The sequence below is a fragment of the Artemia franciscana genome, chromosome 5 (genome assembly GCF_032884065.1).
Source record: "Artemia franciscana chromosome 5, ASM3288406v1, whole genome shotgun sequence".
Taxonomy (NCBI): Eukaryota; Metazoa; Arthropoda; class Branchiopoda; order Anostraca; family Artemiidae; genus Artemia; species Artemia franciscana.
This window is the reverse complement of record NC_088867.1, coordinates 15,448,760-15,462,657: the sequence shown is the minus strand read 5'-3', so window position 1 is coordinate 15,462,657 and position 13,898 is coordinate 15,448,760. Positions and strand designations below refer to the sequence as shown.

The 13,898-nt window shown below is 33.1% G+C and overlaps 1 protein-coding gene across 3 annotated transcripts in view; it reads left to right on the top strand.

The window, feature by feature from the left end:
- The window catches only part of LOC136027015 (protein slit-like), a 303,464-nt gene that overhangs the window by 210,036 nt on the left and 79,530 nt on the right, over positions 1–13,898 (top strand). For all 3 annotated transcript variants that reach the window (XM_065703919.1, XM_065703918.1, XM_065703917.1), the window contains exons 14-15: positions 2,756–2,919; positions 12,214–12,352. In XM_065703919.1, the coding sequence (XP_065559991.1) occupies positions 2,756–2,919; positions 12,214–12,352 (303 nt within the window). The remainder of the gene's footprint in view (positions 1–2,755; positions 2,920–12,213; positions 12,353–13,898) is intronic.

The window sequence follows — 13,898 nt, the reverse complement described above, 5'->3', positions numbered from 1 at the left end:
CTGATAGTGCGATAAAAGAATTTTTGAAACACGGTGATTGCGAGGCTAGACATAGATTACTGAAGCTGGAACTTGCTGAGAAGTTTGAAATGAAGTCTGAAGTTTGAAGATGTACATGAAATAGAAATAGACATTTTTGAATATTTAAGAAAAAAAGATAATTAATAACCTCTTTAAAAACCTCTTGTGTTTAACGTATGTTCAATTTTTATTCCATTTTTCAGTACAAGATAACTCACTTCAGTTCCTGTTAAGGTTGGGTTTTTAGTTCATTTTGAATTGTTCAGATTGTTTCATTGTTTGTATTGTTTGATAGACTAGGAAAACAATTTATAAATGATTTTTAAGCTGTGCCTTGTCAAATTCCGCTATCAATCTTTGAATGTGTTTCAAAGCATTTCAAAACTATTATGAAGCTTCTTGTGAAAGATTCTTATTTTCCAAATTTACTGTTGGAATGCAGATCTGAACAGCAAAGAGCTTAATAAATGTAGATATAAACAGTCTGAGCTTGCTTTCAAAAGGAATTTTAAATTTTTTGTTGTCAATTTAATTGAATAAAAGATATTTGGCCATATTTTTCAACTGAAAACCTTATTAAATATGATATTTTTTACAGGTTAATTATTGTTTCTTTAATTAATTCCTTTTATAATTTTTTTGTGCGAGAAACATATCCTTAAAACAAGAAGCTGACGCCCGTCAAAAACCATCATGAGTAACACATGTATGTAGTTTTCCATCTGTTTATAAATTCAAGACAACTCTTTTCAGATTCTTTATACAATTTAGAGAATTATAGGTTTAATTTATTTAAGTTATACAGATGAAAATAATCATTTGATACTAAAAATCTTGAGTCTTAAAATATACTGCATTTACAAACTCCATTAAAAAATATGCCCATTTTCCCACAAGTTCAGACACACAAAATTTTGGGAGGGGAGCAAGCCTGAAAAACATTTTCAGGGATAGGAGAAAGGCAGTGGTTTTCAAAAACGTCTTCTTTGAGAGAAGTGATGTTGTACTTGTTCTGTTGTGTTTGGTCTTTCTGGATGAGTAAAGGTACGTGGGCTTACGAAGTTTTTGCTATACTCCATGAAATCTGAGTTTTTCTGAGGTTAATTTTACAAATTCCATTAAACAAAGGATTGATAAAATACAAATAGTAGATTGTTTGCTTGTTTTAGCTATAATGCACCAATTTTTTGAAAAGAACGGTCAGAATGTCTTGGCGTTTGATTGACCACATAGGTCTCCTTTTTATTTTCCTTTTTCTTCCTTTTTATTTCTTATTTATGTATACCACACAGAAAAAAGTGTCTTCAGAAACACATATATACTTCCAATACTCTTTAACAAGATATGTACTTTTCCTAGTATACATGCTTACAAATATATACATGCTCTAGTATACATGCTCTGCCCTTACAAAGTCCATTAAAAAATATGCCCATTTTCCCACAAGTTCACACACACAAAATTTTGGGAGGGGAGCAAGCCTGAAAAACATTTTCAGGGATAGGAGAAAGGCAGAGGTTTTCAAAAAACGTCTTCTTTGAGAAAAGTGATGTTGTACTTGTTCTGTTGTGTTTGGTCTTTCTAGATGAGTAAGGGTGCGGGGACTTACGAAGTTTTTGTAGATTGTTTGCTTGTTTTAGCTATAATGCACCATTTTTTTGAAAAGAACGGTCAGAATGTCTTAGCGTTTGATTGACCACATAGGTTTCAGGAAAAACCGTTTTTTTTCGGAGTTTGGTATTAATCATTTTCTCTGGAGATTGCCCTTTGTGGTTTAAAAGACAAACAGAGGCTTTGACGCTGAAACCTAAAATTATTTAAAAAGTGGGCTTGGTTAGATTACCATCTGAAAATTGCATTCATAAATTATGTAAGATGTTGTTCAAGATTTAAGTGTTTAAATCTCAGTAAAAACTACCTGATTTTGATCTACTCACAAATTTTAATTTGGTCTTAAAGTGCAAGAAAATTGTGAACATTATGGCTTCTTAATGTTCTTTGTGTCCATGTATTCCCTTGTATATGTGATTTAAGGATCTATTAAATGTCTTTCTTTTTGTAAATGACATACATTGGTACCTACAAATTTATTTATTATAAGAGATGAAAAGCGTAAAAAGTTGATTGTTTAATGACGTTATTTTTACTTAAAACGACAAGAATTCTCTAATCGCATTGGAGAGGAAGTAGGGCAGAATAATATCCAGTCTATCTTGTTTGTGGATACCCTCTAAGCATTCGTCAAGTTTTGTTTTACTTTAATAAAAATTCGCATGTTTTTTTCAAAAAAGACTTCTTGCACATAAGTTCTTTTTTTTAAGCTTAGTTCTTCCAAAAAGGATTATTCCAGTTTAAAGGGTTTAAAAGAGTAGATAAAAGAGAGGGGTTTTCTTTCAAAAAATCAGAAATATTAACATTGAAATACAGTTGTTTATATTTTGACCCCGCCCCCAAGTAACAGAAGTGGCTTCACTTTATAACAAAATAAAATCCCAATTAATATTGGAATAAATTTTTCGTAATTGCTTAGAAATTTTCTCATGAGAAGTACAACCAGAAAACAGCAATATTTCTTAAGGAATAAAAATGCTTCGTGCAAGAAATTTGTCTGTTTCATATAGGAAAAACGCTACAGAAAAGCATAAAGATAAATTTTGCCTAAAATAAGTAAAAATAAACATAAATATATTAATTAAATAATGAATAATGAGCTTAATAAATTATGTTTTTCTAGGCACTTAGCCCGAAATCCATTCCAATGTGACTGTGCGCTGACATGGCTTTCTGACTACCTCCATAAAAATCCTGTTGAAACGAGTGGTGTTCGATGCCACACCCCAAGGAAAATGCAAAAGAAAAGGATATCTGTTTTAAGAGAACTGCGACCCAAATGTACAGGTATTAATTTAGGGTTTGTGTCTTACTCAGTATCTTATAGTTGTCTAATCGTTTTGATTGAGATTCCCAATTCCTTGTTTGTCATATATTCCTCACTCCTTCTCTTACATTTATTTTTTTGCTTGTTTTGTGCAAAATGCTGCTCTTGGGATTGAAAAGAGCAGGGGGAGGAGGAGGGGCTAGTAAAAAATCAAGTGATAGGTGAATTAAAAAAAAATAGATGTGAGGCAATATGTAAGAAATTAAGGTTATTTTTGGGGTATGACGAAGGGCAGGACCAGTTGGTAAGTCTTTAAAAATAATAGTTTAGGTTCAAAATACCTGTATTTTTCCACAAAACATATTTATCCTGAATCAATTTCATGAAAGATCTTTTTTTCTTATACCTTTTTTTATTGTGTGCCAAGAATTATTCACCCTTTTTTCCTTTCACCTTTTTCTAATTTCTATTCTCCCCTGTCTTTATTCGTTCTCTTCCACTTTCTCTTTTTGTTTTCTCCCCCCCTCTCTATGGGGTAAGTTCAGCTAAATGTGTTTACCGATAGATATGGACAAATCGATTAAATAATGTAAAAATATTTAAGAACAATAAATATATTAGTGATATTTGCTTGAGTTAGGCACTTACAGAGGATGGAGAGGTCTCTGGACCCACCTCCCTTGGAATTTCATAATTTTAGCGACCATTCAGTAATTACGTATAATTTTTTTTTAAGTCTACTGGTATCTAAACAAATTGGGATACTCCCCTGAAGGTCCCCCACTGCGGAATAAATGTCTGCGTAGAGGCCTGAATAAAAGCAGAAAAAAGTATCCTTGAATTTAACTAGAGTGTTTCCATGATCATGGTAAACTGCATAAAACTAGCAATATTGCTTTTATGAAGAATCTGATTTTACGATTGACGCATAAAGTCAAGAAAGTTTCCAGGAAAACTTAAGAAAGTTTTCCATAAGAACCTGAAAAAGGAACAATTTATTTTTACTATGCATCTAAGAAAAGCTCTATATCTAGAAAGCTTCTAAAACAAACTGTCTCTTCCCAATTTATTTTTATTTATCGTCAATGTCCCCTTATTAAGTCTCCTCTTTTAATAAAGTTAATTCAGAAAAACATTGATAAGTTTGTTATACCAACAAAAGATTCAACCCGAAAAAAAGTACTAAATCCTTAACAGAATAAATTTTTTATAAGCCATTAAGACTCTGGAAAAACATAAAATATAATATCATGGCATACTTTTTAAGGGCTGGACAAAAAACACCGTTTTCAAGCTAACAATGGCTATATCTTTTCAATACAGGCATATTTACTGTAAGATTTGGACTTCAAAGATTATCGCATATTTGAACTTCTCACCAGCCTTTAAGCCAGTGTAAAAATATAGAATGTGCTTGATAATATTGGGACACCCTTCTTGTGTGCTAATAATGGCTTTATCTTTTCAAGTAGGTGTATTTGGTGCAAGCTTTGAACATATGTTTAAAGATTACCGCTCACAAATTCTCTTTTCAAAGTTCATGTTTCAAAAATTTAAAATACTTGCCAAGAAAATGCTGACTTTACTGTAAAAAAGGGTCCAGCTTATCTTTCGTGCACGTTCATTCTTAAATCAGTTAAATAAAATGCCATGTCTGTCTAGTACTTAGTGTCAATAAAAACGTCTCCCAAAAACGGAAAAAAAGTCTTTTTGCCCAATTTTAGTCTTTTTATATTGTTCAGCAGACATCCATATTATCTGACAATTGTTTCTTTGAAATAGCGTATTAAATAATTCGATTTAGAAAATAAAGAGCATAAACTTCCTTAGTGAAGGTTTTAAAATACTTTATAGTTGTCAGGTTTGTGTTTGTGTTTGTGTCAATTTGTGTTTGTTTTCTTTTTTGTTTGTTTTTATTTTCTCTACGCAGTCTGTTTCTTATGTTAGAAAGTGATTTTCAAAGTTTTATAAAAAGAACCAAGAATACTATAGCCTACGTAACAAACTATATAAATTCCCTTTTTTATAACTTGTTTTTTCCATAATTTAAAGTTCTATTTAAAAATTGTTTCACTTCAAGTATAGCACTTTTGGTGTAATATACTGGATGAAGTTACTCTTGCTGTTGTTTAATTTTTCTTTTATTATTTATGTCTTTTCAATTGCTTTATTATTTTCTTTAGATGTTCTTTCATCAAGTTCATGTTTATTATTTTCTTTTTTATCATAATCCACAACACCTTCATTTAATCGATAAACTATTGATTCAGTTCAACTAAATACTTAAATAACAGGCTCAAGATTACTTTAGTTTTGAACCCTGTGCTCAAAATGTCACGGTAGATGGATCAGTGTTGTCAAATATGCCCTCTACTCTTCCTAAGACTCCGTCAAATTATATAACTTGCTTGATAATATCCCATCACTTGTTATAAGGGCTGGGGAATAGGGTTTTCCAAGCTAAAAATGGCAATATTCTGAACAATTTTTTGACAAAGAAATTTCTTTTTCTAGATTAGCGCTCATTTTAGTGTTTGTTAAGCTAAAATTTTCAAGTTTAGAGTTTGACCATCGAGTTTTTAAGTTTGAAGTGAAAATCAAATTTTGAATTTGAAATTTTTTGTTCTAAGTTTGTTGCTGTTATTATCATAATTTAATGTATGACGGTTTCTAAATTACAAGTTAGAATTCGTTATATTACTCTATGACGTATTTGATGGAAAAATACTTTCTTGAAGAACTAATTTTAACTGATCCAGTGTTGCCGCTGTGGGACTGATCTCAGCTTGGTCATTGCTGAGACCCAGAGCTCGACCTCAGCTGCAGCAATGCATTGCAGGTATCGGAATTTGATTTAAGTATTAGGATTATGCGAAAGTGTCTCCGTAAGAATCCAACAAGAAAAAGAGGAAGAAGTAAACTTTTAATATTTGGCAATTAACATATTATAACAAATGTATTATATATATATATATATATATATATATATATATATATATATATATATATATATATATATATATATATATATATATACTAGCTTTTGGGGGGGCACTTCGCGCTCCCCCCAAAGCTCCCCCGCGCGCGGAAGTCGTTACGCGCCATATTAGTTACGCGCCATTGTAGTTGTGTCCCTATGTCCCACCTGTGAATATATATCGAACAGTTCGTGGTAACGAACTGTAGTAAGGAGCGACCCGGCTCAATAGTAACCAAAACTCTAAAAAATGGAATTTTGATACCAATACCTACATCAAAAGAATCGCATTTTAATGCTGATTTTAAATATATAAGTTTCATCAAGTTTAGTCTCACCCATCAAAAGTTACGAGCCTGAGAAAATTTGCTTTATTTTAGAAAATAGGGGGAAACGCCCCCTAGAAGTCATAGAATCTTAACGAAAATCACACCATCAGATTCAGCGTATCAGAGAACCCTACTGTAGAAGTTTCAAGCTCCTATCTACAAAAATGTGGAATTTTGTATTTTTTGCCAGAAGGCAGATCACGGATGCGTGTTTATTTGTTTTTTTTTTCCCCAGGGGTGATCGTATCGACCCAGTTGTCCTAGAATGTTGCAAGAGGGCTTATTCTAACGGAAATGAAAAGTTCTAGTGCCCTTTTTAAGTGACCAAAAAAATTGGAGGGCACCTAGGCCCCCTCCCACGCTAATTATTTTGCCAAAGTCAACAGATCAAAATTCTGAGATAGCCATTTTATTCAGCGTAGTCGAAAAACCTTATAACTATGTCTTTGAGTACGACTTACTCCCCCACAGTCCCTATGGGAGGGGCAACAAGTTACAAACTTTGACCAATGCTTACATATAGTAATGGTTATTGGGAAGTATACAGGCGTTTTCAGGCGGATTTTTTGTTGGGGGAGGGGTTGAGAAGAGGGGGATATGCTGGGGGATCTTTCCATCGATAATTTGTCATGGGGGAAGAAAATCTCCATGAAGGGAACGCAGGATTTACTAGCATTATTTAAAAACACAATGAAAAAATAAATATGAAAAAATCTTTCAGCTGGAAGTAAGGAACAGCATTAAAACTTAAAACAAACATAAATTATTACCCATTTGAGGGGCTCACCTCCTCCTAATACCTCGCTCTTTACGTTAAAGTATTTTTAGTAATTTCAACTATTTATTCTACGGCTTTTGTGATTCTGGGGTCATTCTTAATGAATTGGGACAAAATTTAAGCTTTAGTGTAAAGAGCGAGGATCTGACAAGGGGGCGAACCCCCTCATATATGTAATAAAAATATGAGAATACAAAAGTTCTTTACGTAAGCTAATTTATAAGTTAAGTAAATCTTTTACTAATAAAAATATTCGTAAAAAATTAGAAGTTCTAGTTGCCTTTTTAATTAACCAAAAAATCGGAGGGCAACTAGGCTTCCTCCCCCGCTCTTTTTTTCTCAAAATCATTCGATCAAAATTACGAGAAAGCCATTTAGCCAAAAAAAAGATGGATATTTCGTTTTAATTATTCCTCTGCGGAGAGCCAAAATCAAAACATGCATTGATTCAAAAACGTTCAGAAATTAAATAAAAAAAACAAGTTTATTTAACTGAAAGTAAGGAGCGACATTAAAACTTAAAACGAACAGAAATTACTTCGTATATGAAAGAGGCTGCTTCTTCATCAACGCCCCGCTCTTTACGCTAAAGTTTTTTACTGTTTTAAAAAGAAGAATTGACAGACAGAGCCAAACTTTAGCGTAAAGAGCGGGGCGTTGATGAAGAAGCAGCCTCTTTCATATACGAAGTAATTTCTGTTCGTTTTAAGTTTTAATGTCGCTCCTTACTTTCCGTTAAAAAAACTTGTTTTTTCATTTATATATATCTCATGATTCTAATGATTGCCCTTGAGCTTTGTTGATGGTGATTGCTAATTGAACATTCCCTGTGTCCCCGTCGTCGTTTATATATCCCCCTGTGCCCCCGGCGTCCCCGTTGTAGTTCTGTCCCTGTGTCCCGGTCGTCATTTATATTCCCTGTGTCCCGGTCGTCATTTGTATCCCGGTGTCCCGGTCTGTATATACATTCGGTTTTTTAGTTTTGTTTTTCTCCTTTATTTTTCATTTTTCTTTTTTTTCTTTTTTAGTTATTTTAGTTTTTAGTTTCTTTAGTTTTTTTATTAGTTTTAATTTTTTTTTCTTTTTAGTTTTTTTGTAGTTTTTACCTTTTTTTTTTAGTTTTTTTAGTTTTTTTTTTTACTTATGTCCTGGTCGTCCTTTATACTCCCTGTATCCCGGTCGTCATTTGTGTCCCGGTGCTTTGTTGATGGCGATTGCTAATCGAACATTCCTTGTGTCCCGGTCGCTTTCTCTTTGAGTGTCGTCATTTATATTCCCTATGTGCCGGTGTCCCGGTCGTCATTTGTGCCCCGATGTCCCGGTCTGTAATTTCGTCAGTCGAAAACATAACGTCAGTCGACACACAAACATGACGTCACTCGACAGACACACACACACACAGACAACTAATTTATATATATATATATATATATATATATATATATATATATATATATATATATATATAAGGTAAAGGATACGGCATTAGACTTTACAGTCCCTACCGGTGGTGCTGATCTCCGTTTCTTGGCCCTTCAGCCAGGAAGTGCAATGGGGGGTTGGGGGCCAACCATCCTGTGCTTTCGCACACCCTTCCTGTTTAACTTCCCCAGATTTCTCCAGGTACCCATTTAAAGCTGGGTCGACTCTGGCTAAGCTTACAGAGTTACGCCACTGACATTTATATATATATATATATATATATATATATATATATATATATATATATATATATATATATATGTATATATATATATACATATATATATGTATACTAGCTGTTGGGGTGGCGCTTCGCGCCACCCCAACACCTAGTTGGTGGGGCGCTTCGCGCCCCCCCAAGCCCCCCCGCGCGCGTAAGTCGTTACGCGCCATATTAGTTACGCGCCATTGTAGTTGTGTCCCTGTGTCCCACCTGTGAATATAGATAGATTTATATATGTGTTTCAAACTACGTAAAAATTGCGAATATACAACATTCTTGGCTTTCCCATTGTCTGTCCATATACAAAGCCGTATGTACTAATAATGACGTCATATGCAAACGCTCTTTTTACAAACAAACAAACATGCATACACACAACTCGTTTTTATATAGATAGATAGATAGATAGATACAATACAAATTAACTACGTAAAACTTGTGAATATACAACAGTCTTCGCTGTCCCATTGTCTGTGCGTATAAATAGATTGTCAGGTTTACCGACCCTCAAAGATGCAACATACAATTGTACATTGGTAAAGCAATCTGTATTAAGATCTATACCGCATTTTTCTAGTGATTGCCCTTGAGCTTTGTTGATGGTGGTTGCAAATGCTAATCGAATTGGGAATTGCAATCTTTTAAATTGAAAAAGCAGATCCGTTGGAATCATGGGAATGCGAGGAATAAGAACAGCCTCACCCTCATAAGGCCCTATCAAGATTGTGGCATCTATTAGGTTTTCCATTGTTTTTTTTTTACGGCAAGTCGCGTGCCATTGCAAAGCTTTGGTGGGTTGATATTTCTTAAAAGTATTATTGGTACGCCTATTTTTAGTTGTAGCAGGTGTGGTGGACACCCTGAAGGATCTATGGAATTTAAAAATTCAGATGGATAATTAACCGCTTCATTTGGTTCCGAAATACAAATTAACTGCGTAAAACTTGCGAATATACAACATTCTTCGCTGTCCAATTCTCGCTGCATATAAATAGATTGTCAGGTTTACCGACCCTCGAACATGCAACGTACAATTGTCCATGGGAAAAACAATCAGTATTAAGATCAATACCACATTTTTCTAATGATTGACCTTGAGCTTTGTTAATGGTGATTGCAAATGCTAATCGAATTGGGAATTGCAATCTTTTAAATTGAAAAGGCAGATCTGTTGGAATCATGGGAATGCGAGGAATAAGAACAGCCTCACCCTCAAAAGGCCCTGTCAGGATTGTGGCCTCTATTAGTTTTTCCATTGTTTTTTTTTACGGCAAGTCGAGTGCCATTGCAAAGCTTTGGTGGGTTTATATTTCTTAAAAGTATTATTGGTACGCCTATTTTTAGTTGTAGCACGTGTGGTGGAAACCCTGAAAGATCTATGGAATTTAAAAATTCAGATGGATAATTAACCGCTTCATTTGGTTCCAAAACTGTGTCGACTGACTTGTAAAGGACTGCCTGGTCTTGAATCTTGGTCAAAACAATATTGTTGATTTCGTGGACGTCTATATTTTTGGGTGCGAGAATCGCTCTTTCACTTAGCCATTTATTATTTTTATAATTTTTTAGAATATTCGGAAATACTTTTTCAATCAATTCATTTTTGGACGTCACTAAATTACAGAAATCAGCAGGTAGTTGTATACGTCCTGAAATTGAGTCTACTGGGAGCTTTCCGTTTCCCATTGCCAGCAATTGATCTGAAAATATTTGACCAGAGTCATCGTTTTGCAATCGGACACGCATATTTGTAGTTAATTTTAATGTTTTTACGTGTGCCCATAAATTAGAATTTTTCAGGCAAGCATTCATTTCGTCTGCAGGAGTTGATCTAGGTATTATAGGTAATGTAAGCCTGTTTCCCTGCTGGTCTTTTGATTCCTCGGCACGCCTTCTTTTTTCACTTTCTCTTTTAGCAGCAAGTCTGCTTTCGCGTTGCTCTGGTAGTTCCTCGGCACGCTTTCTTTTCTGACTTTCTCTATCAGCAGCAAGTTTTTTGGCATAGACTCTTTGAGCATCTTCATCAGTCATTGTAAACTTAAACATTAATAGAATTCTACGCGAACATATGTCTTATATAACTTGAATGACGTCACCTTCAAAGCAAAAATGATGGCAACTAATTTCATGACGTCAGCCGAAACATGACGTCACCTGATCCACAGATCCACAGATCCACAGACAACTTATTTTTATATATATAGATATATATATTATATATATATTATATATATATATATATATATTATATATATATATATATATATATATATATATATATATATATATATATATATATATATATATATATATATATATATATATATATATATATATAGTCCGTAATTTCTCTTTTAGTGTCCCGGTCGTCATTTGTGTCCCGGTCTGTAATTTCGTCAGTCGACAAACATGACGTCAGTCGACAGACACACATTATACTATATATTATATTATACTATACATTATTTATATTTATTTTGGTGTGATTTATCTGATGGTGTGATTTTCGTTAAGATTCTATGACTTTTAGGGGGTGTTTCCCCCTATTTCCTAAAATAACGCAAATTTTCTCAGGCTCGTAACTTTCGATGGGTAAGACTAAACTTGATGAAACTTATATATTTAAAAATCAAAAGCTACGAGATACATAATAAGTATCTAAAGATGAAAATAGCAGGTAATTACCAGGGATATATTATCAGGTGAGTGTGCTATGAAAACCTTAAATATTGAAAAAAAGAAGCAGAGAATAACAAATCTATATAAAATTTAAAATAAAAAATAGAAATTATGCTAAACAGAATACTTTACTTTAAATAACTTTTTGTAAAGACAGTAATTATACGAAAAAGAAATGATTTACGTTATTTAGGCTAAGCATTACAACATTATCTGACTGTGTGTTCTCCTTCTTAAAATTCTGGCTAATATGAAAACTTAAAAAAAAGTAATTATCATTGTTTTTAATGATAATACATACATTATTTTTTCGTAAAATTATGTGCCATCACCTCCTTATGCCTAAGGTTAGAAAACAGAGTGATTACCCTCAAAATTTACTAGAACTGGCACTTTGTGGCATCTACCACACTCCAGCTTCACAGGCTGGGTCTATAGTCCTACTTTGTTGATTTCCTCAGTTTATCAACATCTTGATAGTGGTTTCACATTGGCTAATTAGCCCTATCCCACTAGTTTACTTAAGGTCTGTAAGAATATAAGCTTGATTCTAATTGGTGATTCTTTTTAGATGGCCAATCATAGCCTATTTTATATCTTTGCGTTACGAAATGGCTACGTGAAACAGCTAAAATTCAAAATTATGCAATGAAAATTACATATTTTCTTTCTTTTGCCAGGTGAAGAATATCGATATAGCCAATCTCGAATATCGATATAGCCAATATCGAATATCGATATGGGCAATCATAGCCTATTATATCTTTACGTTACAAAATGGCAACGTGAAACAGCTAAAATTCAAAATTATGCAATGAAAATTACATATTTTCTTTCTTTTGCCAGGTGAAGAATATCGATATAGTTCTTGTCTTGAAGATCTGCCATGCCCAAAGAGCTGCACTTGTGAAGGCACAACTGTGGATTGTTCGAGCAGAGGCTTCAAAGAATTTCCTCGGGACGTTCCTCCATACACAACGGAACTGTAATATTTTTATCATTAGTTTTTTAGGCAGCAAAGCATATTATAAAGAAGAAAAAATAGTTGTTTTTCTCAGAATAATAAACTTAATCGAAGAAATAATTTAAACATAATATAATAAGTAGATCTAATAAAATTCCGCTAAATCATGCAGCGCTATGGATGAACTTTTTATGCCCCGACTTGAAAATACTTTAAGGACTAACAGAATTTTAGGAGCCTTGGTTGATGAGAAGGAAAATATGATAGTTCGTTTATGATCTTCAACTATAAAAACTTTATTGCACAGGCCGTGTTTTTTTCTTTTGAAATCGATTTTTTCTGAATCGATCTTTTTCGATTGAATCGATTTTTTTCTGAATTCATAAACTTTGAAATCGATTTTTTTCTGAATCGATCTTTTTCGATTGAATTGATTTTTTTCTGAATTCATAAACTTTTATGTGTTAATAAAAAATTCGTTAGAAAGTTTCTGAAAAGAAAATCTGGGAAATAGTCATTTTTTTTTATGAAAAGTAGGAATGCTGTGAGATTTTGTTGATGTCGAGAACATGGAAGAAATTAAATCTGAAAATTGTTGTTATGTGTTAATGCACCAAAAACAAGAAGAAACAATAGAGAATTTCTCAAGACAGTGGGAAAACTGTCCTACTGTCTTGAGAAACTCCCTATTGTTTCTTCTTGTTTCTGGTGTTTGTGATGGAAAGGCAGTGTAGGCAGAGTTGCTATTTACGTGTTAATGCTCATTATCTTCTTATATCTTATAGGCTTATAGACTTTTATCTTGTAGGCTTTATATCTTCTCCGTAACAATAAGAGAAAAAGTGGATTTGAACTCTCGTTAAATAAATCGAATTAACATGAATATTATGATAAAACAAATAAGACAATATGGAGGATTGAATGCAAGGCCTTATCCAGGATTTTCGTTAAGGGGGGGATACAAAAAAAACTTTACAAAACACATCGGAATGTGTGTATATGCATTTTTGCTACTTTTTTACTAGTCAGATATTTTTCGGGGGGGGGGGGGGTTGACCCAGTAACTGTCCAGGATAAAACCTTAATTAAATGTAGTTAATACTACCCCCTCTCACACCCAAAAGAGGACTCTAGTGTTGTTTTAGCTCTACTTCTCTGCAGGTTTTTCATATAGATTATGACTTTATTATATAATTTTTATATAGTTATTATATAATTAGTAATTTATTATATAATTAGGTTATTCATATAATTTTTATTCATGTGGCTTATATAATTCTTCATATAATTGGTTATTCATAAACAAAATTCCAGAATAAGTAAGAAAATTTAATAACATCTTTGGACTAGGGCTTGATTGGGCCTGATATTGTCCATTCATGATAATTTCTTTTTATTGTTTTGCCTTCAGTTAATTTCTCCGTATTTTTTTCTTGCTCTTTTCTCAGGTGTAGTTCTAGCCGATTTTTCACCCGCTCTTTCCGAGACGTTATCTCTCATTTAATAGTCTATTCTTCTCTTTATTGTATTTTTTCTTACGTCATTTGAAGGAATTTAAATCATGTCA